The sequence below is a fragment of the Prenolepis imparis genome, unplaced genomic scaffold (genome assembly GCF_030444845.1).
Source record: "Prenolepis imparis isolate NDT839.2.m4 unplaced genomic scaffold, iyPreImpa1.0 SCAF_107, whole genome shotgun sequence".
Classification (NCBI taxonomy): Eukaryota; Metazoa; Arthropoda; class Insecta; order Hymenoptera; family Formicidae; genus Prenolepis; species Prenolepis imparis.
Window position 1 is genome coordinate 5,719 of NW_028141265.1, and position 27,990 is coordinate 33,708.

General features: G+C 32.8%; 2 protein-coding genes and 1 long non-coding RNA gene across 10 annotated transcripts in view; 1 reads left to right on the top strand and 2 right to left on the bottom strand.

The window, feature by feature from the left end:
- Positions 1-1,589: 1,589 nt before the first annotated feature.
- On the bottom strand, positions 1,590-4,679 carry LOC145947619 (uncharacterized). Its single transcript, XM_083057413.1, has 6 exons — positions 3,417-4,679; positions 3,000-3,186; positions 2,754-2,918; positions 2,523-2,672; positions 1,833-2,268; positions 1,590-1,743 (listed from the first exon to the last, which is right to left on the bottom strand). Exons 1-5 carry the CDS (start codon positions 3,711-3,713, stop codon positions 2,048-2,050), a joined length of 1,020 nt encoding a protein of 339 aa, XP_082913539.1. The 5' UTR covers positions 3,714-4,679; the 3' UTR covers positions 1,590-1,743; positions 1,833-2,047.
- Positions 4,680-4,685: 6 nt separating this feature from the next.
- LOC145947620 (uncharacterized) overlaps positions 4,686-27,990 on the bottom strand; it is a 68,482-nt gene continuing 45,177 nt past the window's right edge. The window contains exons 5-9 of one of the 8 annotated variants that reach the window (XR_014427211.1): positions 7,684-7,991; positions 7,218-7,324; positions 6,688-7,146; positions 6,431-6,482; positions 4,686-5,701 (exon numbers count right to left, since the gene is read on the bottom strand). This is a non-coding gene — a long non-coding RNA (uncharacterized LOC145947620). Of the gene's footprint in view, positions 5,702-6,430; positions 6,483-6,687; positions 7,147-7,217; positions 7,992-27,023; positions 27,894-27,990 lie in introns of those variants that run through there. The other 7 variants (XR_014427212.1, XR_014427207.1, XR_014427206.1 and 4 more) reach the window with 7 other exon arrangements.
- On the top strand, positions 13,696-15,486 carry LOC145947626 (uncharacterized). The gene is made up of 3 exons (XM_083057419.1): positions 13,696-13,924; positions 14,339-14,745; positions 14,982-15,486. Exons 1-3 carry the CDS (start codon positions 13,868-13,870, stop codon positions 15,151-15,153), a joined length of 636 nt encoding a protein of 211 aa, XP_082913545.1. The 5' UTR covers positions 13,696-13,867; the 3' UTR covers positions 15,154-15,486.

Consider the following 27,990-nt stretch of genomic DNA (forward strand, 5'->3'; position numbering starts at 1 on the left):
TGCAAAAGTCATTGTCATATAAGCGTGTAAACGAAAGACTTATTGTTCATAGTTAATTTCCCTATTTTTGCAATTTACAATGAGTTATATTAGAATCCCACCCTTTGCTTCATAAGGAAAGTCCCTTAAGGGTTTCTGGGCAAAAATCAAAATCATCTCGATATATTAGCACATAAATCGAAAAGTTAAGCACAGAGAACCCAAAAAAAATTTGTTTTGAATTCCATATTTTCAAAAAGAATTCTTTTTCCATCCCATTTCTGTTCTAAAAGCATTCTTAAGAATTCCAAAAGAATTCACTTTTATGTCACCAATTCTGAGCCCTTTTTCGAATACAAAAGGAAATCTTTTTATATTCTATAAGAATTCTATTTTATATTTTATAAAAATTTGAAATAGTATTTTAACAGAGCTCCATAAGAGGTCGCTTTATTTTCTTTCTGGATTTAAAAACTGTTCTTGGATAGATTGTAAAGGATTCTTTTGCGATGCTTCGAATAAAATATATTTTACGTTAAAAATATGTTTTATGGAAAAATGTATTTTATACGATAAATCTTTTTTTAATTCACGCTATATAGAAATATACTGCAACAAAAAATGACAATACGGAGAAATCTAGTAAAATATTTGTATTATAGTAACAAACTGATTTATCGTATAAAATACATTTTTCCATAAAATATATTTTTAATGCAAAATATATTTTAATTTATATTTCTTAATTTTAAAGAATAAATCATACTTTGATTTTTATTACAAATTAAATATTACTTTTATTAAAAGTATTATATGTTTGTACATTTTTGTACGTTTTTTATATTCTTTGTTTTCAAACCTAAATCACATTGTTTCCATTAATCGTTTTAATATCACAGATTGATTTACAATATAAAATAATGAGTATATACTTCTATCAAAACGACGTACACAAATTAGAATAATACATTAACAACAAAAAGTTCAAATACATTGAAAAGAACAATACATATATGGCAATGTTCAAAATATTATAAAACTAAACGTTAAATAAGAGTTAAGACACACACAAAATAATCTTGAAAATATTCTGTGATAAACTTTGAATCAAAAACAAAATGTATGAATCACTATATTATATTTTAATAAACTATGAAAAAAAAATAGTTTTTATACCGTTATTGAAAAAGTAAAAAAAATCAATTTTTACTTTTTAATCGGTCATTAGCGTGCTCCAGCCACTTCTTTATTATTATTTCAATATCGTTTTTAGGAACGCTTTTTATTTTCGAAATAGTTTTTGTAAGAGAAAATTTTCTAATTAGTCATATAGATATGACAAAAAAATTCAATATTAATATTTGATTACTGATTCAATAAAAAATGATGATTTGAAAAGAATGGATATTTTTTCAATTAATCGCTTATCACTGTGTAAAAGCTGATTGTGAGAATATGCAGACAAATTTGCATAGCGCATAAAAATACGCATAAAGAAATAGACCAATCCATTTCTTTATGTATATATATTATACTTATGTTATGTTATGCATATATGACAATTTATTTGGATATACCTTAAATATTACCTATAAAATATTAAACCGACAATAAGTTGGGAAATTAGTATCTCTCGAAATTTCCGCGTATTCTTTTGATCAGATCAGGAATACTTCAAGGCTACCTAATTTATATAAAATAGCGTAATGTGGTTCTTGCACATTTGCCTGGATCAGATCCTCCAATCATTTTCATTTCATGAATCTGTAAAAAACAGGCAAATACGATTATTATTATTATTATTATACTTTGAATATTGTATACATACAGGAAATGACAAATGACTTCCTTACGTATAATTTTTGTAGTTCCAAGGATGTAACAAAATTTTCTTGAAACTGACTTCGTCAAACTCTTGGACAGTCCTTAAAGGAAAGTTTGGCAAAAGATTTTCTCCTTCATCTAGTTGCATGTCTGTATGACGATCCTTACGCGCGCGCGCGCGCGCGCGTGTGTGTGTGTGTGTGTGTGTGTGTGTGTGTTTGTAGTCATGCGAGTATAGTATATCTCATAGAACACAATAGCATGCAATAGCAAAAAATCTCGTTATATTGTTATATATAAATAGAGCAATTTTCCATTTGCCCAATAGCATAAAGTTAAAAATTAATAACTTACAACGCGCGCGTGTACGATTGCGTTCTTGCACTTGGTGATTTTGTGCTAGGCGATCTTCCGCATTTTTGGCAAGAACAGGATTCGCGTTTGTTTCCAATTCAGCATTCGCAGCTGCAAGAACATTTCAATTTTCTAGATAAAAACTTGATATTTTATATGAACTTAAAACTACTTTTCCAAAATTTCATTATTTTCAAATACTTCTGTTGATACAAATGAGCTTCCACAGTCTAGAAATATATTAATTCATATAGTATTCATATTCATATTTATGCGAAAATCACGTGCAATTAAAAATAAATATAAATATATATATATATATATATATATATATATGTATATATATGTATTGAACATATAATTACCTGACATATTTGTTTCATTTCTGTCTTGTGAATGTAACGATGGTGTATTTATCAACAAAGTTTGATGTTTATCCAAATTTTGTTGCTGATAATGAGATAGTGGTAGCCAAAATGAAGTTGTAGCACATTTTTCTTTACATCTTTCGGTTTCTGCAAAATACAAAATATTTCGTTAAATATATTTGATTTCCTGTATTTGAAAATAATTGTATCATACATTAACGACATTACCTTGCTCTTCTTCTGACGTGTCGTCCAAATATGCTGGCTTTTTCCTATGTCGTTTTTTTTCTGCTTGATTTAGAAAGAGAGCTTTTTCGCACATATTATCAGTATCATCATTTGTAGATGCGTTAATACAATGCTCTTCTATTTGATTAGCTATATGAATAGTCTCTGCAAAATAATTAATTTTTTATTAATGATTTGTATAGTTAGTTAATATTTTATAAATATTTAATATTGATAAAGACGAACCAAAAGGTCCTAAACGTTTAGGGCATTTGTACGTAAGCCAGTCAGATTCTGGTTGTAGATTATGCATTTTGTGCTTATTAAATTTAACGTTTTTTGGAGGCCAAAAAGTTTCATTTGATTCTACATTCATCCAATTTTCTGGTACGAGATTACAAAAGTCGTCAAAAAATACCACGTAATACCGCATCTGCAAATTTGTGAATCAATATCACCTCATAAATTATTTTGTAAAAGAGGCATAGCGTAAGTGATATTTTCGTATGTCACTAGAAATCCTTTGCGGCTTATGCATTGTGCAGGCCACATATGTACAGGTGACAGATTTTCGACTTTGTATATATTCAAGTTATTTGAAGAACACGGATAATTTAAAATATCGTTTTTCTGTAGAAATTGACGACTAAGAATAACAATCACATTTTCTATTAATCCAATATACTTGATCATCACGATAGTTGCATCAGTCAGGAAGCAACAGTTGTCCGGCCTCTTATTCGATAACTCAAAATTGCGGAATTGTAGAATTTTGTGCTCGCTGTGGCAACCCAAAGGAAGTTCTGTCACAATTGGATACTTGAGTAGAGGATACTTAACAATTTTTGGATTCTTCTTCTTTTGCAGATGCTGATCGCGATTGTGCCCTTCGCTCAATCGTTGATGAATTTGTTGCAAGGAATTTGCATGTTTTCGTAGCATTCGCTTTAATATTTGCATATGATTTTCAAAATCAAAAGCACTATATGAGTCTAATGGACCTTAATACATCTTTACATCTTCATTTAAATGAATAAGATAGTGAAAATCACTTGTAACATACTACTCTCCATACAATTTTTTAAATTCTTGTACGAAATAAATGAGCAATTCTTTAGTATAAGCGTTGTTTCTGTTACAGTCTCGAGAGTCGCACAATATTCGTATAGCACAATTTAAACTAATAAAGTGAATTAAATATTCTTCAGGAAGAAAATGTTGTAAGATAATCGGTCCAAGGTACAATAGGAAAAATTGAAATTCAGTGCCTTTCCAATGACATAACTCCTGCAAGTCTCGAGGTTTTCTATTAAAATCTGTTGGCACCCATTGTGCGACGACAACTATTGAATCTAATAATTTTTGTACAGCTTGAGAACTAAACTTTGGACGTCGACAATTATCTAACCAGCTCATTAACAGGGATTTCATGACACCCAACAATACCATGTGTAAAAAGTCCAACGGAAATTGTTTTACCATATCGATTGGTAACGATTCAAACGGCGAAACTGCAATATGGTGTTCTTTATTCATTCTACTTCTGAAAGTATCGTCTGTTCGTAGTGGTGCTGATTCGGTAAGAAAAACCATTCGATCTCTAAATTCTCCTTCTACAATACATTTGTCGCAACTGAAGTATCCATTAAACTGCTTGGTACATTTAACGTAAGATCGTGCAGGACTGTCGCAAATTATGCATCATAAATTAACCTGGAATCTTTTTCCATCTATGACAACTCCTTCATTTTGTATTCATTTATAAACGGTGTCAGGTAGTTGTGAACTGAAGATGGTATTTTATTACCATGATAAATTCCAATAACGAATGGCGTATTCAAAGAGCTGTGAACAAATTTTCCTAATATAGGACATAAACATGTTTTAGAAGATTTCGCTATGGGTAAACCATCGATATTTATATCAAACATCAATTCCGTTTTATCGATATAAGTCGAATCACATAGCTGGTTTTCGATGGTTGTTTTTAATCCATAATGAAGATATTCTTCAGGCGGACGAGGACTAATTTTTAAATTAGAAGTTCGAAGTGTTCGTAATAGAAATCGAGAGTCTTCAGTAGGGATGGGCGATGTTCAAAATAAAATCGATTTTAATAACATCAATTTAAAAAAAAAACCGATTCTGAAAATCGATTTTCTATATAAAACTATCGACGATTAATCGAATAAAAAAATTATTGGTGAGTATTATTGAATTTTTATGTTTTTTATATTTTATTTTATATTTTTATATTTTATTATTGAATGTTTTATTATTGAATTTTTTTTTCATATATACACTTGTTTTTTATTATTTAAGACTCCTAATACTCGATTGCCAAGTCCGTATTTGTACGACAGCGCCACATTTGGCAAAACTATAAACTATAAAGCGTGAAAATGACATAAATTATTCTTGCGACTTACAGCGTCATTTATCATTTTAGTGCAGTGTTTATATTTTTAAAATAATTGTTATAGTGTTAAAATATACCGAAGACTCTCATTTTGTTATAATTTAATATGTAAAAGCAAATATTTATTTCATTTCGATGCCTGTCAAACAGCGGGTTTTCGTCCTTGATTAGGCTCAATTCAATTCGACATATACAATGTTATTTATTGCTTACCCAAGCAAAAGGAGAGTTTTCGGTATATTTTACAAGTCGGTTCTATCGGTTACAAACCCTATTTTATTGAAAAACGTTTCTATTTTAGCGTAAGTCGCAAGAATTTTCATGGTATATTTTCTCGCTTCTGATGTCATCAATTCAAGATGGCTGCAGTCAGTATGCATAGGAGCCTTACCCAGCGAGAAATGATTGGTCGAATCGACGTCAATTCGACATCAAATCGATCAAATCGACATTGATTCGACGTCGAATCGATTCGACCACCATTTCTCACTGGGTTAATACATTCCAGTTGTGCCCAAAGTTCTTCTACCTGAAAAATTATTGTTATTATTAAGCCATTAATATATATACCTATATATACAGGGTGTCCCAGACTACCCGTACACCCTTTTTAAAATGAAAATAAATGGCTTTTATCAAAAATCGCGAACATTCTTTAAGTAAATCGGATATGCTCTATCGAATGGTGATATTTTTAACTTTTGATTCCGACCGGAAATACGCCATCCGAACCGGAAGTTGAATTTTTTGAGGGGAATATGCTACTTTTTATTACAGATTCGAATTGTACGTGAAAAAATAAGAAACTTTTGTATCAAACGTTTTTTCTGAAAGTGCCTCTGTCAATCTTAAAATTGACCTTGAAAGTAACTGTGATGAAATTATGAACTTCAAATGTTCCTGTGGCGTAACAATTTTAAGGTTGACAGAGGCACTTTCAGAAAAAACGTTTGATACAAAAGTTTCTTATTTTTTCACGTACAATTCGAATCTGTAATAAAAAGTACCATGTTCCCCTCAAAAAATTCAACTCTGGGTTTTTCTGCTTGGCACAGTGTAGAGAGGTGCCACTGATTTCATGAGCAATTTGAAGCCCTCGTTTTGCACTGTAGATAATGGCATTTTATTGACCGCGATCATGTACAAAATGGCATTTGTAATTTTGTCAGAAGTCTTACCTTCTGTTAAAATAAAACCACAAGTGTTTTGCCAAATAATCAAAAATTAAATTAAAAGATTTCTTTTACGGCATACATACCTAAGAACGATTTTGTATGCTCAAATACTTCATTGATTCTAGTCAACTTTCCCTGTAATCAAAAGTATTTGTTATTTTTGTTGTACTTTTGTTAAATTTATGAATCAGTCATTTTATGATTTGCTATAATGTTGTTTATTTACTTGTTATTATACACTTTTTTATTTTTTACTTGATATTTATATACTTTTTTATTATTTATATATTTATATTTATTTTTATTCTATTTTTTACTTGTTATTTATATATTTTTTTACCTGTGGTTTGAATTTTACTCGTTTCGGCTGTGGAGGATCATCAATGGAATCATTACTAGATCCGGAAGTTACGTTAGCTTTTCGCTTTAGTCTATCAGCTTGGGGGCAAAACAATGCGTGGCTTGCACTAAGGTGCTGAAACAAATTCGTTGTGTTCGCGCCATGTTTGTATACTTTATTGCAAATGTTACAGCGGGCTGTAACATTACTTTCGCTTTCAAAATATTGCCACGCTGCACTCGATTGTTTTGACCTTTTAAATATCAAATAATAGTCAAAACAATCTTTTAAAACGACCCCTAAAAAAGTAAAAATTTGCAAGGAATACTAAAAACAACTTATTCAGATTTACTCTTTGTTACGCCCGAACTTTCTGGTGAGGCTTCAGTCGGCGTGATCTCCTCTTGGGCTACCACTTGAGGATCTCCAGCATCATCCTCTGTATTTTTGATCAATGTACTAAAAAAACAGATATTATAAATTCAATAAAGTACACAAGACCATAGATCGTGAACAATTTTTACACTCACTAATCCACATCATCAATGGATCGAAACAGTGTCGATTTCTTCGTCGTCATTAACGATCTTCCCACTTTCGCACAGATTGCGAACGTATTCGAATGCCTTATCGTTATCTAAAATTAAAAGTACGCATATAGGATATATGATAAGAATACAATAATAATTTAACATCGATCCGAAGATATGTATTTGCTTAAATAAATACGAAATATGTATACAATTAAAGAAATGTACTTTTCAATGAAATATATATGTAATATTGTAAATAATCTTCGTACATGAAATTAATTCTGTTTGTTGATTCTAAAATATATTGTGTGCGTCCTGGATTCTATGATATAAAAGTGTATTTGTGTAAGTGTAAAACATTATCGTCATGTTATTATCATCGGAAAACAAACAAAATTATAGATGTTGGAGGTTATGTGATACACTTAATCGAAAAAATATAAATTTTATAGTTAGTACTTACCGTTTCTGATATTCATCGCTGACTCGCATTAAACTATAAAACACGAAACACACAATTTTCGATTTTTATGAGACAAAATCGAAATATTGGCTGGGTTCCATAAAGAAAGCGCATATGTCATATGTGCGCATTATCTATAGTACACGTTACGGTTAGGTATACTCTAGATATATGCCCTTTACGGAACCCAGCCATCATATCCTTCCCTTTCCAACACGATATCCGGTGCGGTGCGCGGCCTACAACAGCCAATCAGAAACTATAATATCTTATCTTTTTGCGTCACTGGGTGCGTCACAGCCATTTCCCTGAAAAATGGAACGGCTGTGATTGGCCAGTCTTATTACAACTACGGATGTTATTAAACCAAATTTATAGACTACCGGATGGACCCAAACGGAGCACCACCTCATGATGCAGAATGAGGGGAGAAGGATACCGACCACATGCACTACCGCAGCGGAAGACGGAAGTACGGTCCGGCCAGCCTACCACGTCTTCCTTTAGAGGAAAATGTCCGCGACGGCATACCGGCGAGGGCACCCTCGAACAAATTACCAGCCTGTACCATTTCCGGCGAATCGAATACATCGGTTAGGGGAAAGCTAGGGAGATCCTAGAGACCGACCATCGATCCTATCATCGATGGAATGCGCGAGAGATCGGCGCGACACGCGAGATACCGAGGAGAGCGAGCCCCGACTCTTCACTGTTCGGCGAGCTATACCAGTGAGAGGGTGATCCCAGAGCCTACCCTGTAACCCCGACGAACGAGTTACCTCAGCGAGGGACATCAATACTTATTGTAAGCCGCCTCTCGGATAGCCGTAAGAGAAATAACTCGAACTGGGCTGCGTTCGTAAACGTTACCCGCAGGGTACAAATGTCTCTGAACTCGTTCAGAAAGTCAAAATACACATCAATGGTGGAAAAGCTACCTTTACCCACATGTGTTCAGAAAGTTCTTGAGGAATTACCCAGGGTGCTCCTTATGTACCCTGCTCGCGACTGAGGTAGAGTTTACCCGTCATGCGCAGAAACGCACTTTTCACATTTTACCACGGACTTTCCGTGCATTTTACACAATAATTCCGTACCTGAAATAAGTGAAACTATAATAGTGTACCAAATATGTCTAATATATCACAATCCCACGCTTCCTATAAAGTTATAGAAGGTGCTGATAGAAATCCAATTTTCAACGCAGAAATGTCGCAAGTTTTATTACGTCACAAAAAAAGTAAGTTACAAAATGTATGTTTAGAGATTCGATACATTTATATCGCCTTTTGTTGTCTCAATAGACACGACAAAGGGCGAATTATGCTTAATAAATGCTTAATATCTAGTTCCTTTGTAAAAATTGCTTTGTAGAAATTTTAAGTTCATTGTTAAAACGTCTACAAATAACATAACCTCTTTTAATTATATTTTACAGCAGGCAAAATTGATTATATCCCTTTAACGGAATATATTATTGAAACTTTGCTCAAACCGTATGGAATAGAAATTATGTTACGCGAAAAAGATGATACAGATAATTCATCTCGCTGTTCGACATCTACTAACTTAGAAGAAATTGAGAACATAATATCGATACCCTTAGAAGAGAGTAATGAAAGAGTTCTGGATAAAGGAATGAAAAACTTATGGACAGATAAAAGTAGAGCAATGCTGCTACATTTGTACAAAAAGTATCAAAATGATTTTAATTCCAATTACATTAAAAAGGATGATATCTGGACTAAAATTGCCTATGATATGAAATACGAAGGCTATAATTTTGTTGCGGCACAATGTAAAGAAAAAATGAAATACATGAAGAAAAAGTATTTAAAAAAAATAGATAATATGGGTCCTAAAAGTACTGGTGCAGCACCAGTAAAATGTGATAACTTTGAGGAACTCGATGAATTGTTTGGAAATAAACCCAATGTTATTCCTGTTGCAATAGCAAGTTCATCGAATGACAATATTAAGTTTGAAGGTATGATAAATATTACTATTTTATAAATGTATTTGGTTAAGAATTTGTTTACATTTATTATGAGTTACATTATTATTTTACAGTTACACAGAAAGATCTCAATGATGCGGAAGATAATGAAAAAAAAACAACGAAAGAGAGCGAGTACAATAACCCTCAATGATCTACAAGTTATACTTGAAGATAAAGAAAATGCAAAGAAGGCCAGGCACGAAGAAAAACAAGAACTTCTTCGACAAAGTATAAGTTCTTATGAACGCATGGAAAAATTACTGCATAAGCTATAAAGCTATGATAAGATTATTCAATATTGTTCCGTCCGGCTGCAATATATTTTATATAATGATAAGTATATCAGTATTAATTTAGATTATAAGAAGATTCGCATCCAAGAAAAATGAGATTGAATAGTTAATAATTTAAAAATTGTTTGATTTAATAAATTCAATATATTATTATTTTTCTTGAATGCGGAAAAAATTGTGATTTTTAATTTCTTTAAATCTGTGCCAAAGACGCGGTTACTGTATTAACTCTAAAAAAAATCGCCTAAAAATATCTAAATGAACAAGTATATTTAAAGTTGATATTATTATATAGTATATTATATTAAAAGTATAATATTTTTTTATTTTAACTGTATTAGGGCGATCCTATTTTTGAATATGTCATATTATAGATTATAGTTATAAAATATATATTATAGAATATATGTTATATTATAGAATATAGCACTGAGAACATATCACATTAGTCGACGATTATAATTTAATGCTCTGCATATTGCATCGCGACGTTCATTTCGAAGTCGTTTTTCATTTTCATTTTCATATAGAATTTGTCCCTGTGGATTTTCCACTATTTCCTCCATACCTTCTTGTACATATTCGCGTATCAAATCATCGCTAAAATCTAGACATATATTATGCAAAACACAGCATGCAAGTATCGTTTTGGGTATTAAATCGATTCTGCTCATGTCCAAATATTTTAAGCGTCTAAATCGACCAAATAAAAGAGCAAATGCTCTTTCAATTGTTTGTCTTGTCTGTGAAACTCGTGTATTAAAAATTTCCTGCTGTCTTGTTAAATTTCTTCGATTCATATATGGAGTAATACACCACTTTAAAGTAGGATAAGCTTTATCGGCTAAAATAAATTCATCATTTGGAAAATACTGTTCTGGATTTTGACGTATCGAATTATAAATGTCAGAATTTCTAAAAATCCTAGCATCGTGTACTGAACTAGCGTATCCTGAATAACTATCTAAGAATTTTAAATTAGCATCGCAAATTGCTTGCAGCGTTATGGCGTACTGCATTTTGCGATTTCGGTATGTTTCTGGATCCTTTGATGGCGCTTTAATTGGTACATATGGCCCATCGAGAGCACCTATGATACCATCAATTCCAGCCATAGCTTTAAATTTTTCTTTTACCAATGGAAGTTCCTGTTCTGTTGGCCAATGAATCACTTGAGGTGCCAAATCATTTAAAGCTGTCGTAATTCGAACAAAGCAGGAAAATAATGTAGATTTGCTTAAATCAAATCTTTCTCCAATTGATCTGTTGTTACATAAAAGAACATCAATTTTAAATTAAATTTTAACTTAATAAATATATATTTAATGATAGTTTAAATAAATATACGATTGATTTTGGTGTCTGAATTTTTTAGAGTAAAATTTTCTCTTCATCATAGTGTTACTTGCTTTTAGAGTACAGAAAGAGCAAACATTTACTTCTATTAAAAATCGGCGTTACATATATATATATGTAAAAATAAAAATGTCAGCATACCTATAAGAATCTGGCGTCGCTAATAGCCATATTGTTGCTAATAACTGTTTTTCAACTGGGACCATTGGTCTCCCAGTTCCAGTAGTATTAGTATTTTCTATTTGAGGACCAACAATAATGAGTAAACTTTGAAAAGTTTCACGCGTTATTCTAAAATTTGACTGAAATTGTTTGTTAGTGAAATGATGAATGGTTTCTTCCACATATCCTTGAATGCGTTTAGTCTTGTTTTTCTTTTTCTTTGAGCAAATAAGTGTCAATAAAATTTCAGTTTCACTATCAGATGACGATAAATCGGAATCAAATTCGTAATTGGACAAAAGTTTTTTTCCTATTGATATTGCCGTGCCAATAATTGCTTTTTCTCTGTCACTACTCATGCTTTCTTTCGTGTATAATACAGTTTGCTAAAAAAAACATTAAAATATTTTATTTCATATTTTTAAAAATATTCATTTATTTAAAATATGCAATATTTATAGTGAATAGTTCGAACATTGAATAATGAATGGTAAATATGTAGTAATATTAGAAGTCGATAAGATTATTAATACTAATTGTTAATTTGTATAATTTTTTCATTTATTTCTAAATATTATATATCACTTCTTTAACGCAAATTAATTTTAATCTTGGTTTAACTTACTTTTTATCTTTTTCTAATTCTAAAAGTTAAAAAAAAATAAAAAGTAAATTAAACTGAGAAAGTTTAAAGTTCATCTACATTAAAATTCTACAAATAAACATAGTGATGAAGATAATTATTCAAAATAATATGATGATAATTACATTTGACAAATTTATATTACGCGATCGTTTTACGTCAAGATCGTTCATAAACTTTAGGTAGTCCTTGGAGATCGATGTGTCCCTACACATTCACCTGACTTGTCCCCGTAAAGTTAACCTATACCTCATAGGGTAAGGTTTACGAACGCACCCCTGGTTGGTGTCGTGCCGGGGGTGCCTTTCGGGTGTTTCGTTTACCGTGATTACCGACATTTCCCGTGTTACCGTGTCGTACTATTCGAGCGGGCCCGTGCTCTCTCTGAGTACCGTTGCCACGGGGCCAGCCGATTTCGAGTTTCGCGAGACAAGCCCTCTCCGGGAGTTGCCGCCGACAGTCAAACTTATCGCCGACGAGAATAATCAAATCTCGCCCGTCACGTGTATTCCGCGGTATCGAGCGTTTCTTTGTTAAACTCAGATTTTATACGTTTTCTCTTTGTGTAACGTTTTTTGCCGCGAATCTATTGTGATTACGTTACGGAATTTGCGTGCAGCCGTTCTCCGCGAGTGTGATAATTCTTTCAAAGTTCGACTCGGCGGGAGAGTCGCGCAAGAGGATCACGAAATTGCCGTCTCATTCTCGCTTACTGTTTTTGGTATCGCATCACATCCCTTTCCATTTATTCTGAGTCTTTACTCCCGCCGCGGCTGTTTTATTAATTAGTATACTTTTAAATTATAGATCATTATAATATTCTCATGTAACTAGCTCGAAAGTCCTTGTCTGAAATATATATCTATTTGTCAATGTGCCTCTGTGTATGTTCTTTTGCCAAGCACCTCTCTCTAGACTCTACCATAGACCCCGAGTATTGAAGACCCGCGACCGTCTGTCAAACTCTACGAGTCACTAGCCGACCTAAAGTCCCGTTCATACCGTTACCGCGGCGCAGAACCTGCGCCTGGCGCCCACAAACCATTCGAGTACCGTTGTTACCGTTATCCGCGAGATTAATTATCTTTATACCAATTGCACGATTCCCCCTCTCCGGATCGGCGTTACGGGTAGGGAAAGACGTCGCAAATTTTGGCTGAAAAAAGAAAATTTATGTTAGCCGATACGCCTTATAGACTACCGGATGGACCCAAACGGAGCACCCCCTCATGCTGCAGAATGAGGGGGGAAGGATACCGACCACATGCACTACCGCAGCAGAAGACGGAAGTACGGTCCGGCCAGCCTACCACGTCTTCCTTTAGAGGAAAATGTCCGCGACGGCATACCGGCGAGGGCACCCTCGAAGAAATTACCAGCCTGTACCATTCCCGGCGAATCGAATATATCGGCTAGGGGAAAGCTAGGGAGATCCTAGAGACCCACCATCGATCCTATCATCGATGGAATGCGCGAGAGATCGGCGCGACACGCGAGATACCGAGGAGAGCGAGCCCCGACTCTTCACTGTTCGGCGAGCTATACCAGTGAGAGGGTGATCCCAGAGCCTACCCTGTAACCCCGACGAACGAGTTACCTCAGCGAGGGACATCAATACTTATTGTAAGCCGCCTCTCGGATAGCCGTAAGAGTAATAACTCGAATTAGGGGTGCGTTCGTAAACCTTACCCTATGAGGTATAGGTTAACTTTACGGGGACTAGTCAGATGAATGTGTAGGGACACATCGATCTCCAAGGACTACCTAAAGTTTATGAACGATCTTGAGGTAAAACGATCGCGTAATATAAATTTGTCAAATGTAATTATCATCATATTATTTTGAATAATTATCTTCATCACTATGTTTATTTGTAGAATTCTAATGTAGATGAACTTTAAACATTCTCAGTTTAATTTACTTTTTATTTTTTTTAACTTTTAGAATTAGAAAAAGATAAAAAGTAAATTAAACCAAGATTAAAATTAATTTGCGTTAAAGAAGTGATATATAATATTTAGAAATAAATGAAAAAATCATACAAATTAACAATTAGTATTAATAATCTTATCGACTTCTAATATTACTATATATTTACCATTCATTATTCAATGTTCGAACTATTCACTATAAATATTGCATATTTTAAATAAATGAATATTTTTAAAAATATGAAATAAAATATTTTAATGTTTTTTTTAGCAAACTGTATTATACACGAAAGAAAGCATGAGTAGTGACAGAGACAAAGCAATTATTGGCACGGCAATATCAATAGGAAAAAAACTTTTGTCCAATTACGAATTTGATTCCGATTTATCGTCATCTGATAGTGAAACTGAAATTTTATTGACACTTATTTGCTCAAAGAAAAAGAAAAACAAGGCTAAACGCATTCAAGGATATGTGGAAGAAACCATTCATCATTTCACTAACAAACAATTTCAGTCAAATTTTAGAATAACGCGTGAAACTTTTCAAAGTTTACTCATTATTGTTGGTCCTCAAATAGAAAATACTAATACTACTGGAACTGGGAGACCAATGGTCCCAGTTGAAAAACAGTTATTAGCAACAATATGGCTATTAGCGACGCCAGATTCTTATAGGTATGCTGACATTTTTATTTTTACATATATATATATATGTAACGCCGATTTTTAATAGAAGTAAATGTTTGCTCTTTCTGTACTCTAAAAGCAAGTAACACTATGATGAAGAGAAAATTTTACTCTAAAAAATTCAGATACCAAAATCAATCGTATATTTATTTAAACTATCATTAAATATATATTTATTAAGTTAAAATTTAATTTAAAATTGATGTTCTTTTATGTAACAACAGATCAATTGGAGAAAGATTTGATTTAAGCAAATCTACATTATTTTCCTGCTTTGTTCGAATTACGACAGCTTTAAATGATTTGGCACCTCAAGTGATTCATTGGCCAACAGAACAGGAACTTCCATTGGTAAAAGAAAAATTTAAACTATGGCTGGAATTGATGGTATCATAGGTGCTCTCGATGGGCCATATGTACCAATTAAAGCGCCATCAAAGGATCCAGAAACATACCGAAATCGCAAAATGCAGTACGCCATAACGCTGCAAGCAATTTGCGATGCTAATTTAAAATTCTTAGATAGTTATTCAGGATACGCTAGTTCAGTACACGATGCTAGGATTTTTAGAAATTCTGACATTTATAATTCGATACGTCAAAATCCAGAAAAGTATTTTCCAAATGATGAATTTATTTTAGCCGATAAAGCTTATCCTACTTTAAAGTGGTGTATTACTCCATATATGAATCGAGGAAATTTAACAAGACAGCAGGAAATTTTTAATACACGAGTTTCACAGACAAGACAAACAATTGAAAGAGCATTTGCTCTTTTATTTGGTCGATTTAGACGCTTAAAATATTTGGACATGAGCAGAATCGATTTAATACCCAAAACGATACTTGCATGCTGTGTTTTGCATAATATATGTCTAGATTTTAGCGATGATTTGATACGCGAATATGTACAAGAAGGTATGGAGGAAATAGTGGAAAATCCACAGGGACAAATTCTATATGAAAATGAAAATGAAAAACGACTTCGAAATGAACGTCGCGATGCAATATGCAGAGCATTAAATCATAATCGTCGACTAATGTGATATGTTCTCAGTGCTATATTCTACAATATAACATATATTCTATAATATATATTTTATAACTATATTCTATAATATAACATATTCAAAAATAGGATCGCCCTAATACAGTTAAAATAAAAAAATATTATACTTTTAATATAATATACTATATAATAATATCAACTTTAAATATACTTGTTCATTTAGATATTTTTAGGCGATTTTTTTTAGAGTTAATACAGTAACCGCGTCTTTGGCACAGATTTAAAGAAATTAAAAATCACAATTTTTTCCGCATTCAAGAAAAATAATAATATATTGAATTTATTAAATCAAACAATTTTTAAATTATTAACTATTCAATCTCATTTTTCTTGGATGCGAATCTTCTTATAATCTAAATTAATACTGATATACTTATCATTATATAAAATATATTGCAGCCGGACGGAACAATATTGAATAATCTTATCACAGCTTTATAGCTTATGCAGTAATTTTTCCATCATGCGTTCATAAGAACTTATACTTTGTCGAAGAAGTTCTTGTTTTTCTTCGTGCCTGGCCTTCTTTGCATTTTCTTTATCTTCAAGTATAACTTGTAGATCATTGAGGGTTATTGTACTCGCTCTCTTTCGTTGTTTTTTTTTCATTATCTTCCGCATCATTGAGATCTTTCTGTATAACTGTAAAATAATAATGTAACTCATAATAAATGTAAACAAATTCTTAACCAAATACATTTATAAAATAGTAATATTTATCATACCTTCAAACTTAATATTGTCATTCGATGAACTTGCTATTGCAACAGGAATAACATTGGGTTTATTTCCAAACAATTCATCGAGTTCCTCAAAGTTATCACATTTTACTGGTGCTGCACCAGTACTTTTAGGACACATATTATCTATTTTTTTTAAATACTTTTTCTTCATGTATTTCATTTTTTCTTTACATTGTGCCGCAACAAAATTATAGCCTTCGTATTTCATATCATAGGCAATTTTAGTCCAGATATCATCCTTTTTAATGCAATTGGAATTAAAATCATTTTGATACTTTTTGTACAAATGTAGCAGCATTGCTCTACTTTTATCTGTCCATAAGTTTTTCATTCCTTCATCCAGAACTCTTTCATTACTCTCTTCTAAGGGTATCGATATTATGTTCTCAATTTCTTCTAAGTTAGTAGATGTCGAACAGCGAGATGAATTATCTGTATCATCTTTTTCGCGTAACATAATTTCTATTCCATACGGTTTGAGCAAAGTTTCAATAATATATTCCGTTAAAGGGATATAATCAATTTTGCCTGCTGTAAAATATAATTAAAAGAGGTTATGTTATTTGTAGACGTTTTAACAATGAACTTAAAATTTCTACAAAGCAATTTTTACAAAGGAACTAGATATTAAGCATAATTCGCCCTTTGTCGTGTCTATTGAGACAACAAAAGGCGATATAAATGTATCGAATCTCTAAACATACATTTTGTAACTTACTTTTTTTGTGACGTAATAAAACTTGCGACATTTCTGCGTTGAAAATTGGATTTCTATCAGCACCTTCTATAACTTTATAGGAAGCGTGAGATTGTGAAATATTAGACATATTTGGTACACTATTATAGTTTCACTTATTTCAGGTACGGAATTATTGTGTAAAATGCACGGAAAGTCCGTGGTAAAATGTGAAAAGTGCGTTTCTGCGCATGAAGGGTAAACTCTACCTCAGTCGCGAGCAGGGTACATAAGGAGCACCCTGGGTAATTCCTCAAGAACTTTCTGAACACATGTGGGTAAAGGTAGCTTTTCCACCATTGATGTGTATTTTGACTTTCTGAACGAGTTCAGAGACATTTGTACCCTGCGGGTAACGTTTACGAACGCAGCCCTCTGGTTGGTGTCGTGCCGGGGGTGCCTTTCGGGTGTTTCGTTTACCGTGATTACCGACATTTCCCGTGTTACCGTGTCGTACCATTCGAGCGGGCCCGTGCTCTCTCTGAGTACCGTTGCCACGGGGCCAGCCGACTTCGAGTTTCGCGAGACAAGCCCTCTCCGGGAGTTGCCGCCGACAGTCAAACTTATCGCCGACGAGAATAATCAAATCTCGCCCGTCACGTGTATTCCGCGGTATCGAGCGATTCTTTGTTAAACTCAGATTTTATACGTTTTCTCTTTGTGTAACGTTTCTTGCCGCGAATCTATTGTGATTACGTTACGGAATTTGCGTGCAGCCGTTCTCCCCGAGTGTGATAATTCTTTCAAAGTTCGACTCGGCGGGAGAGTCGCGCAAGAGGATCACGAAATTGCCGTCTTATTCTCGCTTATCGTTTTTGGTATCGCATCACATTCCTTTGCATGTTTACGCGACCTTCGGAGATACCGTCAACGCAGGTGACCGAATTCGAATTCCCGACACACGTATCCAGCCGATTGTTGTTTCCGTTAGGGTAATGTTACCGCGAGAATAATAATAACCTTGTAACCTCGATTAAATTATCGATACTCCGAAGGTACCGAAGACAAGGTATCGATACCGTAAATTTGATTTTATTCTGAGTCTTTACTCCCGCTGCGGCTGTTTTATTAATTAGTATACTTTTAAATTATAGATCATTATAATATTCTCATGTAACTAGCTCGAAAGTCCTTGTCTGAAATATATATCTGTTTGTCAATGTGCCTCTGTGTATGTTCTTTTGCCAAGCACCTCTCTCTAGACTCTACCATAGACCCCGAGTATTGAAGACCCGCGACCGTCTGTCAAACTCTACGAGTCACTAGCCGACCTAAAGTCCCGTTCATATCGTTACCGCGGCGCAGAACCTGCGCCTGGCGCCTACAAACCATTCGAGTACCGTTATCCGCGAGATTAATTATCTTTATACCAATTGCACGATTCCCCCTCTCCGGATCGGCGTTACGGATAGGGAAAGACGTCGCAAATTTTGGATAGTCAGCATATTTTACAACATATAGGGTGCTTTCCAGCTATGTACACAGGCGACACTGTGTAACACAGTGTACGACTCGGTGCTTTCCAACTGCGACACAAGTCGACACTAGCGTACACAGCTAAAATGCTGTGTACGACTGTGTCGTCGCTCCATAGCTACCAACATTTTTACATTTGTTATCATTATTTTATTTTCTATGAATTGGTATCCGTAGGTGATCTCTGTATATATACTTAGCAGACAGATTTAAGATATTTCTTATTTTTATTTATTATGCAATCGTTAAAAAATTGTTTGGGCAAGTTTAGGAATATAGTCTCATATAGTTTAAGAAATAATTATTAATTATTTTATTTATAATTAATTTAAATTAATTGAGCGTATAGTTAGCAAATATAATTTTAAAAATTTTAATATTGCAATTGTTGAAAATTTATTTGGGCAAGTTTAGGAATATATACTACGTTTACGCGAGTGTTACTTCTGTAGTAACTTACTCAAAAATTATCGTAACTTGTACATTTGAGTAAGTTACTATAGAAGTAACACTCGCGTAAACGTAGTAATAGTCTCATAGTTTAAGAAATTATTTTATTTATAATTTTAAGAAAATTAATTAAGCGTATAGTTAGCAGACATAATTAACAAACTTTTAATATTGCAATCATTAAAAACTTATTTAGGCAAGTTTAGGAATATAGTCTTATAGTTTAAAAAATAATTATTTTATTTATAATTAATAAAAATTAATTAAGCATAGTTAGAAGGCATAATTAAAAAAAATTAATATTGTAATCGTTGAAAAATTGTTTAAGCAAATTTAAAAATATAGTCTCATGTTATATAATTTAAGAAATAATTATTTTATTTTATAATTAAAATTAATAGACCATATAGTTAGAAGATATTAGTTAAAAATTCTTAAATTGAATGGTTGCTTACGCGCGTTTTTTTTCTTTTAATCGCTCTTTGCACGAAACTAATTATGTAATTTGAATAATTATAGAAAAAAACTTAATTTTATTAATTTTTTATCTATCTATATATATAAGTTCCGTCCGTCTGTCTGTCTGACCGCGAACTACTTCCACATTTATGGACCGATTTTCTCGAAATTGGTACCAAAGTGTTGCAAATTTTTCGGGGATTGCTACTAATGTGGTTTTTTTAGTTTCTACCCACCCACGCACACCCACCCACGCATTCACGCATTTATTGACCGATTTTCACGAAATTGGTACCAAAATTTCGCAAATTTTTCGTAGATGACGACGATGTGTTTTTTTTAGTTTTATACCCCCACCCACGGACCCACCCACGCACCCACCCACGTATATTCACATATTCATTGACAGATTTTCACGAAATTGGTACCATAATTTTGCAAATTTTTCGAGGATCGTTAATTTGTGGTTTTTAAAGTTTTTTTTAAGTTTACACCCACCCACGCACACCCACCTACGCATTCACGCATTTATTGACCGATTTTCACGGAATTGGTACCAAAATTTCGCAAATTTTTCGGGGATGGCTACTATGTTGTTTTTTTTAACTTTTGCCCACCCACTCACTCATCCACGCACCCACGTATTCACATATTCATTGACAGATTTTTATATAATCTATATATAAAGTACCTTTGTGGTTTTTTTAAGTTTTATATCCCCACTCATCCACCCACGCAGCAATTCATCAATTCATATATTTGTTGACCGATTTTCTCGAAATTGGTGTATTAACATGTTCATTGACAGATTTTTATATAAGCTATATATATATATAAGTACCTTTGTGGTTTTTTTTTAAGTTTTATATCCCCACTCATCCATCCACGCAGCAATCCATCAATTTATATATTTGTTGACCGATTTTATCAAAATTGATATTAAATTTTTTTAAAATTTTTGGGGCTGACTACTGTTTTTTTTAAATTTTTATACTACGATCAACCCACCCACGCATCTACCCACGCATTCAAAAATATATTTACTGATTTTATAGAAATGCTATTCTTTTCCTCTTTTCATTGCATTAGATTGAAAAGCTTTAGATGCTCCTATTATTTCATTCACTAAACTGCCGTCAGGTGTATGACAGTGTGCTGCTTCGTAGATCTTCGATGCAGTTATTCTTCCATATCGTAGTTCAAACCATAACAGATCATCACTTTGATTTTGCGTTAAATTTTGTATTTCTTTACACATAGCTTCTGTCATACTGTTTTGTGCAAACACCAAAAATTCATCTGCTATGCTTTTATTTATTTCTAAAAAAGAAAGCATAAGTTGGTGCATAGACAAATGTCTAATATGACTATTTTGCAAATAAAACCAATGTCGACTAATTTGACAGTCTATTTGTTTCTCTTTAGCTATATCAACTACTGTTGTAAAAAATTTTAACTGCTTTTCTTCATCTTCTTTTATTCAAGCTTCAGAAATTTTATCTTTTTTTTTTCTTAACAATAAATCTGCTGTTGTAATGTATTGTCTCGGTGTTACAACTTTTGCTAAAGCTGACTTTTTCCAGTAGCATGTTATTTCAGTGGGTGAAGGTTCTTCTGAACGTCTATGTGTTCACATTAAAAATGCTATAGCATGCTTACAACCACCTGTTAATTAATAAATAATTATGTAAATTTATAATATAATAAAATTTATCGAACATTACAGCTTTGAATAAATGATTTTGATATTTTATAACACTTGAAAATATTAAAAATATAACAGTTGCATAAATAAACTCATCATTTTTACCTAGTGATGCAGCGCAGTCATCACATTCAACAGTGTTTATAACTTTATTTGTTCATTAATAATCATTGTGACTCGATATGGTCTATCTCGAACTTTGTGCTCAGAACAAATTTTAGCTTTTAAAATATAAATATCCTTATCCCTACGGAGAGAAACATAACCTATTGCAGAGTCTCCGTAGCTCTGTCTGGAGGAACTAGAAAAATAATAATAAATTCAAATTTAGTTTGTAACGGCCGCTTTCGCGAGCGCGGATTAACGCAGCCGGGATCAGGGCTCGTGAAAGGGTTAAAGTCCAGAACGCCGTATTGAACACAGAAGAAATAAAGATTTATTGAATAACGCCTACCCGGAGTTACATGTGTATTGATGTATGTGATTATGCATATAAAGGTGTGTATGTGTGTGTGTGCGTCAATGCCGTTGATCGGCCGATTTCGCGTTATTTCAGTTACTAATAATAGATGCGGTTTCTTTTCGTCGCTATTTATGGAACGTACGTGACTTTAGGCGTCAGCTGTTGCCGAGGTTGTATGTGTCGGTGTGTACATGCGTTCGGTGTGCGTGTAACGGCGCGACAGTGTTGACGTCGGAAAGCGTGGCGCGCGGGCGGCGCGGTGCGGGCGGTCCGCGCGTCGAAAAGCGTGAGCGCGAGAACGGTCGCTCTCTTCGATATATCTCGAAGAGAGAACGGGCGACGCGTTCGGTTTATTTCCCGCGGAATTACGCGTCGTATCGCAGGTAATTACCCACGACGGTCTTCTAATCACGGGACGGCGTGTCACGGCCGTCCGTTACAAATAATTGGGAGTAGTGAGGACCACACTCGGCCACCGAGAAATCTCGGTGAAGGCGGCGGAGCTCCACCCGTTGTAGCCGGTGCGAGTGAGGGAGAGACGGAGTCCGGTTTCCGAGATAGGCTCGGAAGAGGCGGAGCACGCTTCCACCTCGAGAACCGGAAGTGCGGTCGGTATCGAAGGAAGCTCTTGGGATTTTCGGATCGGTTCAGGAGCTGGTATCGGAGTGTCTCCTCCGTTTTAGGTCTACCCTTTATATGGATAGATCCGGGCTTAGATTTTTGGTAGGAGTGGGAGAAGGATGATTTCGGAGGTTTTCGGCGCACGTCGGCAGTTTCCGGATTTTAATCCATTTCGACGCCGAGAGTCGTTTTAACGGTTACGTGTGAGATTAAAAATGGGGCGCTTCGCGCCTGCTGCTTTGCCCGACCGGTGGTCGCCGGGCGCAGCCTTCCGACGGGTGGTCAGTCGGGAACGATGGGGGCGGCATCGTTACAAGTTTACTATTTATAAGCAAAATCAATATTTATAAAAAAAATTACAGTTACTAACATATACTTACAGATTTGCTTTTGCATTTCGAACCTCAGGATCATTGAATCTATCATCGTTTTTTATATAATTTAAAACCATGAAAATATCAATTTTTGGGATATTTCCAGAATCGGCTTTCACAAAACCGGGCTCCAGCTTCAAACTCATCACTTCTTATAAATATTGTCGTTGTAGAAACTGATATTTTCGAGCTAAAAACGCGTTTGCTACTTAATCGCTATATGTAACAAAATATGTTATGATCGTGACGTCATGCGGTAGTTAACCAATAGGGTGCCACGTTAGAGTGTTTGAAAAAAGTATGAAATTGTACGATTTTTAATAAATTATTACATAAATTTCAACAAACCAAAAATTAAATTATTAACATTTATAAATCATCTATTAACTGAAGATTGTATAAAAAAAATTTGAGGCTACTTTATTTTTTTTTTTTACTCAATTGAAGAAGAGAGAAAGAGAAATTTGATCAACGCGTTTTATTTTTGTACACAGAAGTTATAACAGATATGAATCATATAAATATATTGTTACAATTCGTGGCTGATGACGAGCTAAATATGAATATGAATATCAATATGAATATGAATATTGTACGAAATATTATCGATAATGTTATTCAACCCTTGCCTGAGAATAATCTACATGCTAGACAACGTCAAGCTGCAAACACGCGAAATGCGGAATATTTTGAACTAACAATCCCGATGTACACGGACGATCAATTCGGTGAACATTTTCGAATGTCTCGAATAACTTTTGAGGTAAGTATCATTTCTTCCTTAATTTTATATATGTATATATATATATGTATATATATAAAATTAAGGGATATAATTGTATATAAAATACAAGTATATATGTATAAAATTATATATACTATGATATATATATATATATATATATATATATATATATCATGTGTGTATTATAACATTAACATTTTTATAAAATTTTATTTATAAAAATATTAATGTTAGATAAAGTAATATGAAAAATAATTGTATTTCTCTTTTTCCTGTTTAATATAATGTCCAAAGGTAATGAAAACAGACGTATAAAGAAGCATAACAGTAAAATAAAAGAATTGAAAGTGACTTCAAAAGGAAGACATATAATAAAACCCAAGAAATTGATTACAACTTCATCTGATGAAAAATTGAAAACTAAAAAAAGGATTTTAAAACGCAAATCTATAAATATGTATGATGAGTTGAACGATCTTCAGTCATGTGCATCACAACCAAATATCTTAAGAGATATCACTTCATCAAACAAAGTGCATACATCAAAACCTATTACATCAAAAACACCCCACGCAAGTAACGTTTTACCTCGTAGTATTAGCATGGATGATACTAATCTGTTACACAATAATCATTATTCAAAACAATCGATTAAATATGATGCCACTCATGCATTGACAAGAAATCTAACTGAAGTAGATTCAAATACATCATTTAACGATCACAATTCACAGCGATCAATCGAATATGATAAAACTGATTCATCATCAAAAAATTATAGTGGATCAGATTCAAATATGTCATGTAATGATCAGAATTTAAAGCAATCAGTTGAATATGATAAAACTGAATGATAGAAGCATTTCACATCCTTATTCGAGTTACAAAACCCATGAGAAAAATTTTGATGAGAATACAGAATCGGAATCTGGTAAATTTTTAAAACATATGTTTAATAAAAATTACTATAATTTTTTAAATATTGTAAATTAATTGGCTTTTAAATTATATGTATTATACTTACAGAAAAAAATCTCATAAAAGTATTCTACATCTTTTATTTAAAATGAAAAGATATAAGATTACATTTTTTACATTCTTTATTATTCTATATTTTTATACAATGTAAAAAGCATTATATTTTATTATAAAACAATTTTTTAAACTAATTTTATATTGTTTGCACTTTCAATACAAAAATTGCTAAAAAATATTTAAAATTTCTTTTGTCAGTTATAAAATTAGTAAAAAAAATAATGAAATAATCAGAACACCATTAGTAAAATTTAAATAAAAATAAATCAATTTGAAATAATATAATAATTTCAAGTACAACAATAATTAAAAGAAAAAATCGATTTAAAAAATTTTTTATATACACACTTTTTATTATACTAATAATATATATTTATGATAAAAGTTTTTTATGTATCATGTATTTTTTTCAGATGTAAATGAAAACAACAATTCTTTATCCTTATCAAATACTAATTTAGATTCGCAACCATTGGATTACGGTGATTATTTCTCAGAAAATGAAGAAATTTTGCGAGCTTAATAATTAATTGCTATTAATAATATGTATATAATTTATATTTAAAACTAAAATTTAATATTTTAAAATATATTAATTAAAATTGATATTTTTTTAAATATTACAGACAAACAAACGGAAATATCTCCAAAATCATCAAGTGCAGAAAGAAAAAAATTATTTCCTACAATAAAACATAGTATGTAATAATATCTTAATTTTAATTTTAGATTTTTGTTATGTCTTTAACATATTTTTTTAGTTGATTATAATCCTGGATACAATTTAAAAATAAGGAAAAAAAGTGAAGAAAACTCTCCTAAACGTAAAATGAAAAGAAATCTTGTTTGTATGTCATTTCCATATGTTTCCTAAATGATCTGATATTTTTATTATTTTTATAAAACAACTAATACTTTTCTTTTCTTGAAATAGTAAGAAATAATTCTGAATTAGAACTGGAAAAAGTTAAAAAACGGCAAAAAATTGAAACTGTTATTAAAGAAAATATAACTTCAAGCAAAGGTATATGTATATATGTATACAGTAACAAATTTTGTGAATTTATCTTTCTAATCTAATAATTAATAATTCTAATCTTTTTATAGAAAAAACTTCTACAGTGGATTACTTAAAATCGAAGATATGTACTTTGAATCGGAAATTAGATAACATTTTAGCCTTATTAAACGATGATCAAAACTTGACAGCGCCAAATATGTCATTTGATTTATTGCCAGATTTTCCATTGGATGATATAGACAATTTTAAGCGTTTTTGTAATGAATTACAAAATAATGATGAACTCCGAAAACAATTTATAAATTATTTTACGAAATAAATTAATATTAAAAATAATGTATTTTATATTCCTACAGCAAAAAAAAATTCGAACTATTGGTGGGCAAAATGCAGAAAAACATTTAATCAATAGTTTAGTAATAACTCTCACAAATAAACTTGCCAAAGGATTAACTTGGGATGGTCAACGTCAAACCGAAGGGATAAAGAACACAATATTTTCTGATATTATTATTGGTAATTTTTAAATTATTTTTTATATTATTTTAATTAAATATATATATTAAATATATTAAATTTTTTAAATTTAAATACATAATTTTTATAATTTTAAACTTTTTTCAGGAACAATTTTAAATATACATAATTCCTCGACATATAGTGAATTAAGTAGTAAATTTTCGGCATGGTTAAGAAGAGCTGGAGACAGATTTCGTTATCACTTAAAACTGGGACACGAAACATGATTATTTCACATTTTATATTTAATATCCTAATATTTTAATCTTTCCCATCTTAATATCCTAATTTTTAATCTTATATTATCCTTACTATTATCTTATATGGACGCAGTTATGCTATACGAAACCAATCATAAATTTTTTCGATTTCAAGATTTTTATTACAAATTGTGCCTGAATGTATCAGACACAATTTGCAATAGAAATCTCGAAATAAAAAAAATTGGTAGTTGGTTCCATATTTCATAACTGCGTCCATATAATCCTAATATTTAATCTTTTATTGTATTACTCATCTATTATGCCATACCTTATATTTTATTTTATTAAGCTATTTTATTTTGCAATAATAAAAATGTATATCAAAATATAAAAGATAATTTTAAAAAATTAAAAATTTGTTATATAATAAAGAATAATAATGTTATGTAATAGAAAATATAATAAACATGTTTCTTTTTAAATTGTTTTATATAAAAAAATTCATCTTCCAATTTTTAATTAAAATAATTTTTTTTATAAAATAAAGTTAACGAAAACATATCCAAGATATAGTTTTAAAAGACGACTATACCCAGATAGCACATGATATTCTCCGTATATTCTGAATTCATACGGAATCTCCCATACATATACGTAACATTATGAGAATATACTGATGATATCGTAAGCAGTATATTGTTACGTCCTCGGGACGGCTTTTGCGATATCTCGCAAAAAAGGGTTCACTCGCACTCACTCACTCACGCGCCCGAAATAAATAGACTCGCGTAATAAAACAAAGAACTTTAATATCACGACCTAATACAAAAAGACGATGAAATATAATAACGAATGCATATAATATGCGGAAAATGTGCTAAGGTCTCGGAAGCGTCCGCACGATGCGACGGCTAGACCAGATCTCAATATGGCGCCGGAAAACATCCGCACGCCGGTTGTTAATAAACAACCCTCTAGCGATGATGCTCGGGGGATGAAATGAAGGCGCTCAGGGGATGAAAACCAGGGACGTAACACTGCCCCCTTCTCCAAGATTGTCGTCCCGACAATCAGAGAGGGCTATCCAACGCTGTCGTAAAACTCCGATGTCGACTCCAGGATCCTGACGTTCCTTGTTCCATCCTGGGCTCCTGCCGCAGGTTCTCGAACCATCCGCCATTTCGGATCCAATCGCACATCCACGTCGATTCCAGGGCACCGATGAGCTTTCCTGCTCTACCCTGGACTCCTGTCACAGGTTACCGAGCGACTCCTGGTCCCAATCGACCGACAGCCAAATGTCAACTCCAGGGTTCCGGCGAACCATCCTGCTCTACCCTGGGCTGCTGCCTCAGGTTACCGAGCGATCCGCCGTTGGAATCCAATCGACCGATGTTCTTTCCGTCGCGTCCTGATCTCCCTGTGAACTCCAGAAAACTTCAGACAAGGGGGGGGGGTATCATCCGTGGACCCATCGTTCCTCAAGGACTCCCCAAGTCCCTGCCTCGGCATTTGCCCTACGTCCCACGGGAAAAAAACCACGGATCAAAAAAACCGTGGGCGAAGCAGTCTTCTTAGAGTGAAACGAAGACGAAAACTTCCAAGCTTAATTAT